General features: G+C 38.4%; 1 protein-coding gene across 7 annotated transcripts in view; it reads right to left on the bottom strand.

Moving 5' to 3' along the window:
* Positions 1-19403, bottom strand: part of ATP8A1 (ATPase phospholipid transporting 8A1) — a 233578-nt gene that overhangs the window by 92182 nt on the left and 121993 nt on the right. For all 7 annotated transcript variants that reach the window (XR_005599008.1, XM_039539925.1, XM_039539927.1 and 4 more), the window contains 3 exons: positions 10786-10925; positions 3001-3139; positions 1383-1447 (listed from right to left, as the gene is read on the bottom strand). Coding sequence is in view for 6 of the 7 variants with exons in the window: in XM_039539925.1 (XP_039395859.1) it covers positions 1383-1447; positions 3001-3139; positions 10786-10925 (344 nt within the window). In the remaining variant the exon portion in view is untranslated. The remainder of the gene's footprint in view (positions 1-1382; positions 1448-3000; positions 3140-10785; positions 10926-19403) is intronic.

Raw genomic sequence — 19403 nt, 5'->3', positions numbered from 1 at the left:
TGTTAGTGGACTCAGAGGAGTCTTCCATTCTGCAGCACCAGGGCCAGCAACACATGGGGAAATAACAAGAATAACTGGTCGGAGGAGCCTTCACAGTCTCTTGACATACAGTCACTCAAGTCTCAAACATGGACTCTGAATTTTTCGTCTTCTAATTTCTTGGGTTTTTCACTGGATGTTGGATATCTTTCATCCAGCCCCTATACACTACCACTAAAACCCTCAGCTACCAAACATCATGCTCCCTGCTTGTTATGCTTCTCACTCTTTTCTGTTTACTAACTCCTTCTCCCTCAGTTTCCCTCTACCTTTACCCAACTCACCTCTCATACTCCTATAATCCCTTCCTCAGATTCAACTTCAAGTGATCTGAACATAACTATATGGTGAATTAATCTTAATACTTTTGGGGTTTTCCTTTTAAGTCTTTCAGGGGCAAAGGTAACTTTTATGCAAAAAGAGATTTCTTTCCATTCTCTGGTTTTAATTTTACTCAGGGATCCCTTAGAGGGAGACAATTGTTCATTCTTTATCCTGTTCAGCCCCAGGAGATGTTCCCAGAATGTCATAATCTTTCCTGATCTAAAGACCCTCTTCTGTCATTTATGAAGTATGGTATGTTGTTTAGAAATCTAAAGGGCAAAAAATAGCTCATAGGGATCAAAACCTTTTGGGGGGGTTTCTTATGAGCTAACACAACATTTTTATCGCTCCCACACTTAATCACATTGTTAGAAAGGTTGCATGCAGTAAATCTGAGGTATAGAAAATGGTAACTGACACTATTATTACACATGGATTTCAAAGTACATATCTGGCACAGGTCAGTGGATCTGCATCTGATTATAAAAGGGGTAAATATGGCCCAATCACTTACTTAAGTTTAAGAGATTAAAATGATTGATAAAGTTGGTAAATCAAATTCTTACTGTTGACATTTCAATATTGACTTAGTCATTTGAGTTTTTTTAACAATAATGTTTGAGGCATACCATACAGAGGCACTAATTAGTGCTTTACCAAATATTAAATATTCTGTATAAAAACAGACATGAATTAGCTCTAGCCATTCAGCAGCACTATGGCACCATGCTTTTATTATGCAGCTATCCTGATGCATAAGCAGCAGCAAATTATTTTGGCTAGCTGACCAAAAACTCAATAAAATAAGAAAAGGAATTAAACTATTAGTTTTAATAGTTTCTAACAGTTTGCTACATTAGACTTAGAATTAGTAGAATTAGTAATAGATGCTAAAGTTGCTTCTCTCACAAAGGAAAAATATTTTACAGATATCTGGATATTTTAAGTAAAAAAAACCCAACATTTTAATGGGGCTTATAATCATTGTTCATGTTGAAGAATTTGCAGATTTTACTTACATCAAGAGACCCTTCATTGATAACAATGAGTCCCATGTTCTTTTTCAAAAGTTTACATGAGTGACCTGTTAAAAAAAATTGTTACAAATAACTGCTTTACCCTATAACATTTACAATTTAACCAAATATTTCTTCTTTAAACTAAAGATGAAATTTTGAAAAACATTCAGTGTTGGCCTAACTCTGACCTACTGAGAACAATGGTAAAACATCTAACACATTAGCATAGCCATTTTGCTAAGATCATCATAGCTACTATAAAATTGCACAAACGTTTATAAATCCCACAACTTCCATGTACAAAAAAAACAATGTGACTGTGCAATTCAGGTGCTTGAATGCATAAATAGACATGTGCAAACACCTAAGGTGTGCATGATGCAGATAGGATATTTGTGCTTGTATGTTCAGCACGTAGTAATGTATTGTATACAACTGTGTGTGCTTAAGAAAAAGTCTGGCCTATTCTTTACAGCATTTATCACAAGAAAAGAATAGAAAATGTAAAAATAATTCCAATGAGCAATATTTGGTTTGATAATATTTTCATCCTGTTCTTATGATGTTATCACTTGAACAGAACCATATTTTCACTAGATAAATGATTCTTACAGGATTTATGAAAATTCCCAATAAAACGTCCTTAAGATGTATGTGACTTCGCACATTCATATTAGTATTGACTCGGCATTCTACTAGGATAACCTTTTAGGAACAAGGAATAGAAATAGTCTATCTAGAACACTTTAATATTATAAGAAAAATAACAATCATGTAACAATACTAGGAATACCAAGCTTGCTGATTCAGTGACAAACTGGTTTTGTTTTTGTTCTCTTTGGCTCTGAGCTGGCAAACATCTATGCACATGTGTAAGTTTACTCCCACAACTAGTTCCATTAATATCAGTGAGCCTATATGCCTGAGTAAAGTGTTTGGAAAATGAGGCCCATTGTATTGATGCCTCTAGAACTCCTCCATATGAGAATGCCCCATGTGATCCACACCATAAGAAAACATATCTACTTCAAATTGCTTTACAAAGATTAAAACCCTGTGCCATCCATCTGTACTTCATCTGCTTTTTAAAATGTATTTCCTTATAGAGCTGGAAGGAAAATGTGAACTTTTTTTTCTATTTATCTTTCTGGTGGGAGTTCAATAAAATGCTTTGCAGGAGTTCTGTGGTTTGAGGGTGGTCACACTTTGCAGCAGCATCTCCCAAATAAAACCTCAGAAAGAAATAGTTTAAAAATGTTAGGAACTTCCAGGACCAAAGTTTTGTTAAGATGGATTCGACTATAGATAGGTATCAATTATTTATGGAGCAAACAAATAAAGTCCTTCAAAAACTACTTTTTAAGTGAAGAAGCAGAGGAAGGGCAGAAAATTCTAAATTAACATTGTACTATGAAATAAATTGGTCTTAAGCTTTTTTCTCAAAATACTGCATAATCAGCTAGCACTTAAATCCTGGAGTGCCACATGATACTGTTACCTCTACAATATATCCCGCTTGTCTGAAAGCATTTTTGCTCTAATTCCTTTACATCTTGGGTGGCTTTTGTCACTAGATTTTTAAAAAGATCTAACCACACCTCAAAATCAAATACAATACCAATGTTAATAGCAGTCTCTTGTTTGTCCCCAGTAAGAATCCAAATTTTGATGTCTGCTTTCATTAGAGTTTCTATGGTTTCAGGCACTTTGTCTTGCAGCTTGTCTTCAATGGCTGTAGCTCCGAGCAGTTGAAGATTCTGTGAAAACGCAGAATTAAAGACACACTTAAAAGGACTTCAAATTGAAGTTTAGCTACTGAAATTTCCAATTTTTTCCACAAACAGTAATTTAACATTTACTTTTCTGGACTTTTCACACACATCTCTTAAACTGTATTGATCACCTTGGTTTAAAGAACAAGGATTTTCCAGACCATGTTGGGGAGTCTTGAAACCTTCCCTTTTCAGTCTTTATAGGCTAGATCATCTAGTCTGATTTGTATAACATGGACCATAGAATTTCACCCAGTTACCCATGTACCGAGCTGAATAAATTGTGCCTGACTAAAGCATATCTTTCAGAAAGGCTTTCAGTCTTCATCTTAAGACTTCTAGATATGGAGAATCCACCACTTCCTTTGGTAGTTTGTTCCAATGGTTAAGCATCCTCACTGTTAAACTACGCTTTATTTCTAATTTGAATTTGTCTGGCTTTAACTTCCAACCATTGGGGCTTGCTATGCCTTTCTCCATTAGGTTAGCTCATATCTTCTCAAGTGAAGGTACTTATACACCGTAATCATTTCATCTCTGACTCTTATCATTTTGATAAACTAAACAGATTGAGCTCTTCAAACCTCTCATTGTAAGGCATTTTCCCCTAGCCCTTAAATAATTGTTGTGGTGTTTCTCTGCACCTTCTCCAATATTTCAAATATCCTTCTAAAACTGTGGCACTGGAACTAGGTGCAGTATTTCAGAACTGGTCTCACAGTGCTACCTATAAGAATAAAATTGTTTCCACATACTTCCCTATTTCTACATGCAAGGATTGCATTAGACCTTGTTGCCACAGCTTTGCACTGGGAACTCATGTTCTGTTTGTGCACTGTGACCCTTATATATCCTTTTCAGAGTCACTGATTTCCAAGATACAGTCCCCCATTCTATACCTATGGCCTGCATTCTTTGTTCCTAGATGTAGTGTCATGAATTTTGTTTGAATGGGCCCATTTTACCAAGCAATCCAGGTCACTGTGTGTGACTAGTCTGCCCTCATCATTTACCATTCTGCCAATCTTTGTATTATCCACAGATGTTATCAACAGGGATTTAATTTGCTTCTAGACCATTGATAAAAATATTGAATAACATTGGGCCTAGAACTTACCCTTGTGGAACCCTTGACTGACTTTTTGAGATCTGTCAGATAGCCAGTTCCTAATCCATTTAATGCGTGCTTGTATATTGCTAATTTTTTTAACAGTCTTGTCCAGTACTAAGTCAAATGCCTAACATAAGTCTAAATATATTATATCTTTGAAGTTACCTGTATCCACCAAACTTGCAATCTCATAAAAATATGAAATTAGGTTTGTCTAACAAGACCTATTTTTAAGAAACCCATGTTGATTGGGATTAATTATATTCCCATCCTTTAATTCTTTACTGATTGAATACTGTATCAGCTTTCCATTATTTTGCACGTGATTGATGTCAATCTAACCGGCCTATAATTCCCTGGGTAATCTCGTTAGCCCTTTAGAATATTGGCAGTCTTTTGGAATTTCCCCAGTATTCCAAGTTTTATTAAAAATTGACATGAACAGTGATCTCCTCAGATAACTCTGTGGACTTTTGGGTGCATGCTGTTCACGACTGCTGATTTTAAAATGTTTATCCCTAGTAGATGTTTAGATATTGCTCTTCTAGCACCAGATCCTTCTTTCTTCATCCAATTCCTCTCCCACCTTTGTGGCTTCTTCAATGCTGCCCTCATAATACATGGAACATCCTCAACCCTACTGCCTCTGGTTGTGCATCCAAAACTTGAGGCATGGAAGTCAGAGGTCACTTTTAAAAATTTGGGCCTAAGTGACTTGTCAAAGGCCACAGAGGGTATGAATGTAAACGAAGGGAATAGCACTAAGAAGTTTCTGGTTCTTACTACTGTACTCCAACCCCACTTTCTTTCTTTTAATATTTCCAAGTGCAACTATCCTATTTGAGCCCAGTCAATGATGGGAAGAAGGGATGGAACAATAATTAAGAGAGATGGAGACAGTTTGTAGAGGTACTAAGCACCCTCAATTCCCATGGTTTAGAATTCCCCAGTTAGAATTATGGGTCCTCAGCACCTCTGAAAATTGGGTTCTTTGTCTTCTTGTTAATAAATTCTGGAAACTCTATGGACAACAACTATTTAACAAAATGTTTACATTCTGCCTTTTGTTGCTTTAATTCGTTCCTTTAAATTTATTTTGATTAAACACTTTAGCATTAAATCTTGCTGTATTCATTAAATTTTCACTTTGGTTTTGTGCTTGGTGACCTTGGTAGTACTCTATTGTTCCCTCAATGTGAAAATTTATTAGTAGCTAAAAACACTCTCCCTGCAAAACATAGTTTTTTACACATGCATAATGTATTATTACAAAATGATTGAATGCATTTTCATCAGACTCTGAAAGAACAGCTGCTTTGGGGAACAGACCAAACAGGAAAAATTTATATTTAAACATGATGTTAATGAAAATTGGGTTTTAGAACAGCAATACCATCTCAACACTAACTATAGTATTGTTATTTCTTTTATTCTTTTTTTCAAATGTATAAAATAAACCATCCTGTGCTCTAAATTTCTATGGAAAAGGTCTATGCAATGCTACAATACAGTTTAGAAACCTAGTAATATATAACAGATTGATTTTTCTAGAAACATCTATATTCTTTTAGCCTTAGTATAATTTACTTTAAGATTAGGTTCCTGAATGATAACCACAGTTTCAACTCCACTGTGAACACTAGTGACAGGATTTGAACTCTGTATGTGTTTCTGTACACATGGTTTGAACAATTACACTGGACTTAATTTCATTATTAACATTACTTTACATAGATGACTACACTAAAGGCAATGACATAATCTATACTGAATCTTGATAAAATCCCTATGATAAAATAGTTCCAATTTTGGGAATTTCAGCAAAAACAATTCATGGAAATATTTTTAGCACCTGAAGCATGCCAGCTGGTGTATCATAACAACATTATTTTAAAAAGGAGGGATTACTTACTAGCAATCCTGGTTTTCTGAAAATGGTTCCTCTGCATATTCCTACTTGTGGGTTATAATGCCTCTGGCGCCAAGCTAACTAATTTTTCTAGTGAGCACTGATAGCTGGGGCTGCTCCTCCTTCCCCTTCACAGAGGATTCCGTGTATAAAACCACCCGCTAGCTCCTTCCCTAACTTCAGAATGGTCTTCCTGAAATTTCAAAGGAGCGGGGAAAGAAGGCGAGGAGTATGAGTATGCAGAGGAAACACACTCAAAGAACAACACTAACTAGTAAGTAACCCCTCTTTTTTTTTCTTCCTTCTTCTTAGAGTGTCCTCGGCATAGTCTTTTTTTGTGAGAAAGAAGCAATCAGTACAAGCCCTTAGGAAGGAATTCTAGGTGAAAAGGACTGCAAAACTTCCTCAACAGGCATAAGCACTAGATTACATTGGAAGTGACCACAATTTCAGTTTCCCACATCAGACCTCAGTGAGGAACAATTATTTTTAAGTAAATACATATACAACTTTAAGCAACAGCTTTGAAAACTTTACAAAGAAAACAAAAGGCCTGAAATGGATGCAGTCTTCAGACTAGTTGAATAACTTTTGATATATGCAGGTGAATGAGCACCTGGCAAGTCTTAACAAGGTTATAAAAGATACTTGGGAAAATGCATACAAGCTGCTGGTCTGTTTAACATGACAACAGGGATGATGCGAGTCCAGAAATCGTGATTTTAAGACACTGACTGATCAAATATACCATATGGACTAGTTCATAGAAGACTGGCTATTTTGCCTGTATCTCACTAAGTCTAGGCAGTAGTTATGGATGCGACAAATATTTTCTTGGGTATATGGTGTGGCAGATCTGAGAGTGTGGAAGCATGAAAACCTCAGACTATTTTATCTATAAATGATATATCTATCTTTGTAAATTAGGAATTGTATTCCATGGAGGAAGGTTACAGAGCTTCCTGCAGGAACTAAAATCACTGGAGGGTAATTAATGCAAATCCCTGGATAGATAAACAGCACTGGAGCAGTACCACCTCCCAATGCGAAATAGCATATACACCTCTACCCTGAGGTAACACTGTCCTCGGGAGCCAAAAAATCTTACTGCGTTATAGGTGAAACCGCATTATATCGAACTTGCTTTGATCCGCCGGAGCGCGCAGCCCCACTCCCCAGAGCACTGCTTTACCACGTTATATCTGAATTCATGTTATATCAGGCCGCGTCATATCGGGATAGCGGTGTAATGGTTTTGACTGGGTTAAAGAGGCCCAGAAAACAAAAGCCCCAAACTGTATAAAAGCTTAGTTTGAGCTGACTCAGAGGGTCACAAGATTCTGAAATAAAAAATGGACAAACTTGTATATTGACCTACCAGGATCCCATGTGGATGATAGATAATACCTGGTAAGCTTAGCATGTGAGTATACTGTTTACTGATTGATATGCTTTTGTCTTAAATATACTGTGCTTTGTGAGAACTGTCTGATCATTGGTAAACTATGTCATAGTACGGGAACACCGCGGAAATGCAGGTGCTAAAGTAAGATCTGCTGGGATAATCACAGTGAATTGCAGCCTAAATCTCCATTCTGAAGGAAGAAGAAGGTGTGTTCCTGCCCTGAGAAACGGGATGTTTAAAAGGTATGAGCCTGTGTGGAGTGTCTGCAAAGAAAATATGAAGAAGTCAGAGGTGCAGCTACCCTGTGACAAATGGCACAGATGATATTCTGACATTTGTCAGACCAGAGATTCCAAGAGCTTTGAGAAACAAGACTCCAACCCCAAATCAAAAGAGATAGGTGCAGCACAGGAAATACCCCTGGGGCAGCTAAAAGGGTATGTCCTCCCTGTGGTACTCACAGCACAAGTATAATTCACAATCCATATTCCTTTGGTGCTCTGAGCATGTGAAGATGAAAGCTGAAGTCACAATCCATGCAGCCTGCACGAACACATAACATGGCTCTGAATGTTCAAAGTGTAAAAGATGGCAAGGTTTAACGCAAGAAGGTTTTGTTTGGTCAAAAACTCTTGCTTTCCAATTAAAAGAAAACCCACTAGACTTCTGAGAAACACTCTCATCAAGCATGTCAACTTGAGACAATTCAGGAGGTAAATTCTTATTCCCAACTTTAAGACAAAATTCCAGTAATTTGGAAAGTGGTGCTATCATCAGAACTAGGATGTTTGAATCAAACTTGTAAGACCTGGTTATGGCTTTGACAATGACAATATCTTTGCCATGTGTGTCTGCAGGTCAGTCAGATCTTCTGATCCTATGGAATCAGAGGGGACACAATGTAATTCCTGATTCCTGTCCAAGAAATGGGAGCTTGTTATTGGCAAAGGGTCTTGTTTCACCCTGAAGCAGAACTGGTGATAATGGGTATTCTCCTTGGTAATAAAGAAGCCTGGTCTGGACATACTCCCTTTACATAATGCCAGACTGAGGCCAAAATAAGACATCTGTGATTTTGGCGGATGGGTTTATGGTTTTTAAGCAGCAGATGTGATACATCTTGATTTTTAGTTAGGCTTTTGACACAGTTCCACATTCTGATAAGTAAACAAGGGAAATGTGGTTTAGGTGAAATTACTTTGAGGTTGGTGCAAAACTGACTGAAAAAAAAACATATATAAAGAGGTCCAATTTCAAACTATGAGGATGTATCTAGTGGGGTTCCCCAAGGGCCTGTGCTGGGTCTGGTACTTTTTAATATTTTCACTAATGACTTGGATAATGGAATAGAGAGTGTGCTTGTAATTTCTGTGGATAACACCAAGCTGGGTTTGCAAGCACTTTGGAAGACAGGATCAGAATTCAAAATGACCTTGATAAATTGGAGAATTGGTCTGATATCAACAAGATGAAATCCAATAAAGTACTACAGTTAGGATGGAAAAATCCCATGCACAAATACAAAATGGGGAATAACTGGCCAGATAATACTACTGAAAAGGATCAAAGGGTTATAGTGGATCACAAATTAAATATGAGCCAACAAAGCGATGCAGTTGCAAAAAAAGGCTAATATTCTGTGGTATTGTAATGGGGTCAGCAGCCACTTCTTGCGAGCGCCCACTCTGGGTGGGTGTGTTCACAGTCTTTAAATCAGTCCAGCCCAGGTATAGTGTCCCCTGGAGACACTATCTTCCTGCAGCCCTCCCCAGGCTCAGTCCTTACTCAGTGTCTGTAGCCAGCCAGGAGCTCCTTCATTGCTCCCCCGGTCTTGCTAGCAAACTGTCTTTGGCTCAGTTCTAACAGCCAACCAGGAGCCTCTTGCTCCCCGTCCCTGCCCCCACTTAGCTGTCCGTTGTGATGCATTTCCCTCAGCCAGCCAAGTAAGCAGTCCTTTCTTTTCCAGCTCCAAGCAGCTATTAACTTCTGCTCCATTCTGCAGCTTCTTTTATATGGCCCTCCTGGGTCCTGATTGTCTGCCTCCCCTGCAGCCACTCTAGCCTGCTTGGAGGACCTCTCCACTCCTCCTTTCCTGGGATAGGTGTGGCAGAACCTTTGGCCCTAGTCCACTCCATCACACGTGTATTAACAGGAATGTCATATCTAAGACATGGGAGGTAATTGTCCCACTCTGCTCAGCACTACTGAGGTCTCAGCTGAAATACTGTGCTCAGTTCTGGAGGCCACACTTTGAGAAACATGTGGACAAACTGGAAAGAGTCCAGAAAAAAGCAACAAAAACAATAAAAAGTTTATGAGAAAAGGTTAAAAAAACTGGGCATGTTTAGTCTTGAGCACCTCTTGCCTGGAGTTTGGCCTTCTCCACAGGTCTTCCCATCGTTCCCCCACTTTCAAGAGCCCTATAACTTCCTGTAGTGTCTGTGGGCATCTCCCAATCACCTGCAGTTGTCTTTCCCCTCTCCTCCCATCCCTTTAAAAAGGTTTCATAGCCAACTAATGCTGTTACAGGTTCTAGTCAGAACCTTGGCCTTGAAACATGACCAGTTCTACCCATTTCTTCTAGAGGGACTCTCACAAAAGGAATGCCTAAGGCCTCAGCTGACTAACTCTGCAGGCTCTGGGAGAAAACCACTGGTAGATTTTAATTAGCATATAAAAATCTAGAGGCTAGCCTAACTAATTAGAAACTGGCATGCCAAACATATGTATCATGTTAGACAATATGTGATGGTACTAGTAGACCCCGTAAGACAAATTACAGGCCACTGAGGAAAGACCATACAGTGTGCTACATCACTTCAGAAAGTTACACTATGTCCTGATGTTACAGAGAGAGTATAGAAAAGATAGATAATTATTACTCATAAAAACACAATTATGTTGACCTCTGCTATAAATTGAACAGATGATTACAAATATATCACAGTATTTGCTTTTGTAAATTCTTGAAAATGTACAGCTCAAAAATAATAATTTTTATTGTTAACCTGCTTGCCATTTAGTGTATAAAGTCTTTAGAATTAAACTTTACTTTATTAGATGATGTTCTGAATTAAACTTTGAAGACTACAGTAAACATACTATATAAATAAAATTAATTGGTCCAAGTCTTACCCCGAAATGAAGATTCAAACTTCATGTATTAAATGACAAGAACATAATTAAAACCAGACATCTCCACTTACTTTTTCAACTAGTTCATAACTCTCCTCAAGCTTCAGTGCTCTGTTTTGTACAGATGTTGACGCTCGATGATAGACATCTAGCCACTCTTGATATTCGCTTTCTGATATCTCAGTAACAGCAAAACAGAGAGTTCTTAAACCTAAAATAGTAAACAGACAATAAGAATAGCAATCCATAATTAGAAATTACTCATTTCTGTGTAGTGCTAACAATATGTAGTTAAAAAGCTAAATTTACTATGAATAAACAGATAAAAAACTCACTGCTGCATGTCACAAAAGCACCTTGCTTTGAGAATACAAGACAGTATTAAGGGTTTATCTACACTGAGAATATTTGTACCAGCATACCTACATCAATATAGTGAAATGGGAGCAAATCCCTGATGCTAACCTACTGCACCAGTGCAAACCAATCTTGAACTACTTCAACTTATCTTATTACTTGCTAAAGTCATAGTGGTGTCACCCTATATTACACTTGTGCAGCACATCTATACTACAGGTTGGCATCAATGTCATAGTACAAAAAATTCCTGTATAGATAGAGATACTAAGAACAAAGCAGCTAGCATGCTTCCTTTTACTGTCACTTCTTTCTGTCCAAGACATCCCAGGGATTTTTGGTTGCCAAACACTGCTCTTCTATTTGTTAACATAGTTGTCTTTCACCATATTAATACTTTACATTAGCAGGCAATAAAAATAGATATTTCTAGATAAAAAGTATAAATCTTTATTTTATAATTGGACATATTTCAAGAAAAAATCAGAACTATTTTTTTAAAATTAACTTTCATTTTCAAGTTATGAATATGTCCACCGTAGACAATGAAATGAAGGAGTAATATTTTCAGAATAATAAATTGCAAATGATCTCATGCTCACAATCTGTAAATTATGGACATAAAACTTTCAAAAACAATATTAATGTTAAGCATTATTTTATCAACCTTAATTTAACTTGTGTGAAGAAAAGCTGATTTTCTGATTTATTAAAAAAAATACCTGTTACTGTTTTTTCTTGTCACATTTACAGATTTTTTTGTAACCCTACAATATTAGGCTCAAATGTTTCACAATGTCAACTTGCATGAGCTGCATATACAAAACGCACATGTACACAATACGCATTTGCATAAGCATACATGCACAACTATCTGACTTGCACATATGCACTGGGGCTCATATGAAGAATGGAATATGTATACGAGTGTATAAGAAATTTTAAAAATGTAAATCCTAATTAAAAAACAAACAAAAATAATTCAATGTGTACCCAAAAAAGTGTTTTCCATTCACAAAATCACAATTAACCAGAACATCGATAACTCTGGTAAGCAGAAAATTTGAGCAAATGTTTTTTTCTTATCTGTAATTTTTGTTCTCTGTATGAGTGTGTGTGTTTCTGAGTATATATATTCCTAGACCAAAACAATTTAAAATGGAGTTAAGATTGAGAGTAATGTATCAGTAACAATGTAAAATACATTACTGAAATGTTGTCATTATCTCAAAACCAGGAAATACAGAGTTAAGGTTAAAGTTAAATCTAAACGTGTTAAGATATGGAAATGCACAGTGAGGGTATCCAAACAATCTTAACTCTGCCTTGTCACAGATTCTTCCAACTTCCCATAAAGTCAAAACTGAGCAAACTCTTGCATATAGGCTACATTTGAAGATTTAAAAAATTAATTTATTATTATTAATGGTCATTATTTCCCATTACGCTTCATAATTAAAAGTTTCTTCTTGAGCAGAAAACCCCTAAGATTGTGAGTAAGGTATTTTAGTTTCTATGGAACCAGATTATCTTAAACTGATTTTAAAGGGAATAGTTAAGGTTGTTAGAGTGCCTTTTTGTTCATTTCCCATCTTAAGAGGTTTAGATTTTTGGAGAATGACACTGACAGGACTCAACAATTTCACTGCTACCCACAGGCTCTGAACAGGATTACTGAAACTGAATAAAGTCTTCTTAATTTCACTCTGCTGTTACTGATTGGCAAACACTGGAACTTTCTGTCTGCATGCTCAGGAAGATGAAACTGCATCCATTTACACTTGTATCATATTTGGAAGATGATCTTTGCACTTGTTAAGAGTTTCAAATCTAGAACCACTCAAACACCTTCAGACTTCTTGAGACCTAAAGAGCTCAAACAGGCTACCGAGAACATCTTTTGTTTGCAAACTGGTTCTAGTGTTTGGACATGAAGATGGTGATCTATAGCAATTTACAGATCTGCTCTTTATGGATTTTGGGAATTTTTTAATGCACAAAGTGATCTGCTGGTGTTATTTCCAGTTTGTATGTAGACTCTGTCATGATTATGAGGACCCACTGATCACTAGCAGACTTTTCCCCATGTTTGCAGGAAAAATAAATGCCCAGTAATCAGATTCTGATCCTTGGGGCCAGAGCTACAGCCATGGAAAAGGCTTGTGTCCTCCAACATGGACTAAGGAACCATGATCCTACCAGAGTTTTCTACCTCTGAAACCTCTGTATCAGAGGCATCCCCTGTATGCTGCAGTGTTCCTTCTGATAGATCAGTAGGATGAATAGGTCCAAAAGGAATATCACTTCAGCTGAATGGTTTATATTACTTGAATAAGACTTCTACTCAATGTACAATAATTGGCTTGCTTTAGTTACTTCATGAACCACCTCCCTCTATTTGTTTCACACACCTGTTGTGTCTTGTCATAACACTGAGGTCTTTGGGGAAGGGACTGTCTTTAAAGTGTATTTGTATTAAACCTAGCATACAAGGGTCCTAACATTGGTTGGCACCCCTAAGTGCTACTGCAATGCAAATAAATAATAAATAAATAAAATAATAATAATAATAGTTGATTGGTCCTACCCAGCTTCTTGACTGGTGCCTTTTTCCTGCCTCTTCTACTGGAGGAAGAAGTTGAGAAATGGATGACATATTATAGAGGATAGTGTCATCTTGATACTGGAACATTTACTTTGGAGAGAATGTTTTTCATCTTTGCCTCAAACCAGTCTCTGAGCGTCTGGAAGAAGTCTAAGTTGTGGTTATGGACATCAGTCAGGGAGGCAGTTGGATCATATGCATCACTGACCCACTTTGCAGAGGGACAGCTATTCCCAGCACAACCAGTGCCCTCCTTTTGTGTGTTGGGGGTGGAGGCACGATGAAAGTTCCCTTCAAGTCAAACCCTTTTTACTTTTGCAAGCTCATCTAGTCCTCTCTCTCCATGGCCATCATCTCTAATCCCTCCCCTTGCTAAGGGTCCAGGAGGAGCTCAACTTCTACCCCCTGCAAAGGGAAAGTAGACTTTCCCTGAGATTAGTCACTCTTTAGCCTCTTGCAAATGGGTGAGAGGCTTATTCTGAAGGCAGTTTTCTTTTTTATTCCCCAACAAGGAGGAAAGGAGCTGTGCTGGGAACAGATATCTTTCTGCTCCTTACTGAGAGGGGGGTCATTGATGTTAGCAGATGTGGTAGGAGGGACAGAGAGGGCTGATGACTGAGCCTTATTTATACAGATACTTAGCACAGAGGCTGAGCTTAGGCTGCCTCCCTGGATGGCAGCAGATGTGGATTTAATACCATCATAATTGTAGGATAAGTACAGAATTAAAGTTAGTGTAAATTTGGTTAAGGAAATATATATGTGTTGTAAAGAAAGGCCCTGACTGGCAAGTAGAAGGAAGGCCTTGAAAATAATGAATTATAAGGCCAAAAGGAATGAAGTAGGGAGGCTGTCTGCTTCAAAGAATAAGTAATGAAATAAGGGGACGTTTCTAAAAAGAAGGCCTTTGACAGAGGTGACTGCAGGTGGTTTTCAGTAATACAAAAAAAAAATCTCAAAAGGAGCCAACATGGACCTTCCCACCTCACACAGCAGTGTTATTTCCTATGTGAACACAGGTGCAATGAAAAAGCTGTTGGTCAGCAGGAAGGAGGGGAAGAAATAAGGAAGAAAGGCCTTGGGAAGAAAGGAGGTTGTACATCTTATCTGGATTAAGACTGGAAATAAGGGTGAACTGTCTCAAATTGTTTTTTTTAGCTGAAGTCAGTAACTGTCAGTGACATCACTTGTTTGTTAAAGGGTATAAAAGGTAAACTCTTAAAGGGCTCATTAATAATGCTGACCAATATAGGTCTAAGCATTCCTGGATTTAGCCCATTTGTAAGTATCTTGGTCAAATGTTTATAAATATTTTGTTACTGTTTGGATGTAGCAAATTGCTTATTATTTCAGCTTTTTTGGCGTGTGTAGAGCAGTTGTATAAGCCTTTGGAATTAATGAAGAATTTATGGTTAAATTAGTGTTTGGTGGTTCCCATATTAATAATTTAAAATAATTCCAACAATCATCATCTTCTACAGCCTTTCTGGCCTGGATTTCTTGTACCGCAGAGTGATGGGTCTCTGGGGAAGCGTGACAGATTCTTGTCCCCATCTTGACTTGTTTTCTTATTCAATATCAGCAGTAACAAGGTCTTTTTCTCCTCACTCATCAGTAAGGAGCTAAATGGAACTAAAGGAGCAGATACCGATCTACCCAAAACATAGGAGCTTTAAAAAGTTAAAATGCATACATTTAAATTTTAAAAAATAGTTATGTTTCTTCTGGCCTTTCCTAACAGCAAAAAGGATCATATTACTCCTCTAATGTCCCCTAGCCCTCTTTTTGCCAACCCCCAAATAGTACATGCAAGTTTTAAACGTGAACTGACATTTATATCCAAAGCTCCCAAAGATTCAATATGTCCTCCAAGATGTAGAGCTCTCATCTTGCAGATCTTCGATAAATCCTATGAAACTTAAGAGCTTGCAGGATCACAGCTAATGTACAACTCAATCCTAAACTATAAAACCAAAGAGTTTTGGATAAGCTGCTGGTCTAACTGAAGTCTTTAGGCTTAACATAGGGGTACTTGGGAGAAATATAATGGCATGTGCTATACAGAGGTCATACTACATGGTCTGGTGGCCCCTTTAGGTCTTATAGCTCTATGAAACTATGCGTGGTCATCCTAGACTGATGTAAGAAGGGTTTGAATGAGCTCTCCCCTGACATCTAGTGATGAACTGGGGAAAAAGATCTCAGAAGCAGATTGTATTTTCATAGACACACTTTCCATAAAACCTGCCTCAGAAAAATCCTCCGTATCTTCTGGCCCAGAACAATCTAAAACCAAGATCTATTGACACAGTGCAGCCAAGAGGATATGAGCACCATCATTGCCAGGAGACACTGGAGATGGATTGGCCATATGCTTCGGATGGAAACTGATTCCATCACCAGAGTAGCAATAAGATGGATACCTGTAGGCAAGCGAAAATGAGGCTGCCAGAAAGCGACATGGCGAAAAGCTGTGGAAGCTGAGCTGAAAAACCTGGGGCACAGCTGGGGAACTATTGAAAGACTTGCCAGAAACAGACAGGAGTGGAGGAGTTTCGTCGCTGCCCTAAATGCCAGAGGCGTAATGGGAACATGATGATGATGACCTACTCTGTGGAGGTCACAGACCAGTTTTGCCAAAGTGATCAATTTTTGATGTTTTGAGTTAAAATTTAGTTTAATATTGAATGTAGGGGAAATGAAATGTTGTTTTCCTTACTGTATGAGTAAAGGGCAGCAGAACTGTAATTAGCATGCCCCAATTGAGAAGGTCACCCTAACTTTAACCTTGCTCGCTAAGCAGGGGTCAGTGTTGGAAAAGCCAAGTGAAAGGCAGAGGGGATGGGGAGAGGTGTTCCTATCTGGTAGTGTGGATTCTGTTTAAGGAGTCCTAGATACCATTTGGCCTCTCCAGTGTTTAAAGGCAGAGTTGATCAGACAGTCCTTTTTTCTGCTCAGTCATTGCTATTGTTGAAATCACAAATGAGCAGGTCTACAGGCTGAGCCTTAGAATTGATGTGGGAAAGACGATGGAGAGGTTGCAATAGCAGTGAGGTTCCCTGCTACCCTCTGAAATCACTAAAAGCTGAAATCACTAAGAACTGGGCTAAGTGCTGGAACCTTAAAACATGACATTCCAGGAGCGGCAAGCAGCAGCAGTGAGTAGAGGCAAAGGTGGCAGCAAGCAGCGATAACAGCTGCAGCAGCCCTGAGCAGCAGCACTCCTCGATGACTCCTCCCCCATTTCTGGGGTAGGAAGTGAAACCATGTGAACACACCCCTGAATTCTGGGACTTAGCTAACTTTGGACAACCATCTATGAATGGCATGCAGAAGAGATGAAGGGGAGTGATGTGTTAAAGGGACATTAGTCTGTCAGACTTCCATACCACAGGTGGGAAACTGAGGCAAAGGACACTACTCATTGCACTGTGGGGTAGGTATTTACTTGTGGTTTGCACACTTTTGAATTGTTGTTGTGGTGTTTTCCCAAATTAATGCTGAGTTCCCTCTTCCTTTTAATAAAAGTTTTCTTTTGTTATACACAGACCGTGTCTGTGAGTGGGAAAGTATTGCCTCTTAGAGGTGACAGGGGTGGTGTTTAGTTTTTCCAGATTATTGGGTGGAGGCTCGAGCCAGTTCTATTTTGTAATATTAAGAAGAAACGTTAGATATTGAACCTGGGCTTTTTTACTGTCAGTACAACTTGGCAGAAAGATTACACTGAGAAATGGACTGAATTTTTCTCATAAGAAGAGTCCCATGAGATCGGTCCAGAAAGATGAATGGGAGAGAGAAAGGTGGGAAGGATTGAATAACTTGGATATTAAAATCTTTCTAAAAATCTTTTCACAATCCACCAATCAGATGATGAAGTGGAAAAACAGCAATGAGTGTGTGTGGAATATCTACAGAGCTAGGATTTTCCTAGGAATCTGCTGTTCTCCAGAATCTAAACTTTAATTTTTAAAAATAAATTTACTGGCATATTGATTGCAAAGAATCTTAATGAAAAATTGAGACTCTTATTGAGTTTCCTTCTTGACCGATTGGAATAAGACCACAGAGAATTATACAGTTCTTCCATTCACCTAAATGGGTATTAACACGGAATTTTTTTAAATGTCTAAATGTAAATGCCAGCAATGCTAACCACTTCATTTTGAACAACGCAGCAAATACGTGTAGCAAATGCCAAGGACATACTGTATTGCCACATGAATGGAAACATGAAAGAAAAGGTGTAATGTTATTGGCAGTATTTAAATTTGGTGCAATAATAAATACTGAATTCTTCTTTAATGCATTACAGAGTGGAGAACACTTTTTTTTAAACAAGTGAATTCCATGCTTGTGAGGTCACAGATTGACTGGCCTGGACAAAAAGACATGAGAGGTGCAAGAGCACACTTCCCTACAAGGACACGGAAGTACACTATGGGTACGTCCAGACTACCCGCCGGATCGGCGGGTAGCGATCGATCCCCGAATGCGCTCCTGTCAACTCCGGAACTCCACCAGGGCAAGCAGCAGAAGCGGAGTCGACGGGGGAGCCGCGGCTGTTGATCCCACACCGTGAGGATAGGAGGTAAGTCAAAATAACATACGTCGACTTCAGCTACGCTATTCCCATAGCTGAAGTTGCATATCTTACATCGACACCCCCGCCCCACCCCGCCCAGTGTAGACCTGGCCTATGTCTAGACGAGGCACAAAAGTTTAGTTTTCATGTCAGCTCAATCCCCAACCTCTCTGCTGAGATTGCCAATTGTGCTGGTGATCTGGAGGAGGACAATTATCCACTAAGAACTGCATTGAGAGCCTGGATTAATTTCATATGGATTATCAGAGAATAAACACTTTTCAGCCACTACCTAGATAGCCTTGATTCAAACCAGTATCCTAGATGTGGAAGGCAGACCTTCACATCATGTTACATTTCAGCTGTCCTGACCAGTACATTTTTTTTTAAGTTTCTAAGCAGCCCAGACACTGAGATCCATGTAGTCAAAGATTTACTCATCAGGAGCATTAGGCTGCTGCACTATCAACTATCTGACAAGTTTTTGTTTATTTCCATAGCCTATTTCTATTTTAGGTTTCCTTCCTAGTATGATACTCTGAGTATGATACTGTGGGCATTATATACGATTATTTAGAGCTACCCAAACACTCCTGATGCAAATCATAATGTGAAGAACACACACAAGGAATAGACCTGAGGCTAGCTTTCCCCCCCCCTTCCCTCTCACTTAGGCCATCATACAATGATCGTGAAAGGAAACCTCCACAGCAATCAAAGGGATCAATTGCTTGATGATATAAACAGGGGAAAGAGAGGAGTAGAAATCTCTAAAATAATGGAATAGAAATAGGCCTTCCTGGTGTAAGAGGTCTCAAAAGATTTGGCCAGGTCATAACTCCCTATTTACTAAAGATAAGTGCCTCAATTTAGGATTAAGAATGTCCTTGCCTCCAAGGGAAGGTCTAATGGATTCCCTTGGACATCAGGGAACACACAATCAAAACAAAAAAATCAAGGGCTTCTTGCATGTATTTGTTTCTATTGGTTCTTTAATTCTATTTATAAGGTTATGTGCTATGGTTTATTGCACAGATCTTAGATGTACTATGATAATTACTCTATGAATGGGGTAGGCAGATAAGTAAAACTGGTAAGTTCCTGGACAGTAGAGATTTGTCTTTGAAAGAGTGGATGTTGACCAG

This window comes from Mauremys reevesii, linkage group 5, assembly GCF_016161935.1.
Source record: "Mauremys reevesii isolate NIE-2019 linkage group 5, ASM1616193v1, whole genome shotgun sequence".
NCBI lineage: Eukaryota > Metazoa > Chordata > Testudines > Geoemydidae > Mauremys > Mauremys reevesii.
Note: the sequence above shows the minus strand (reverse complement) of the source record. Positions and strands in the feature narration are given on the sequence as shown.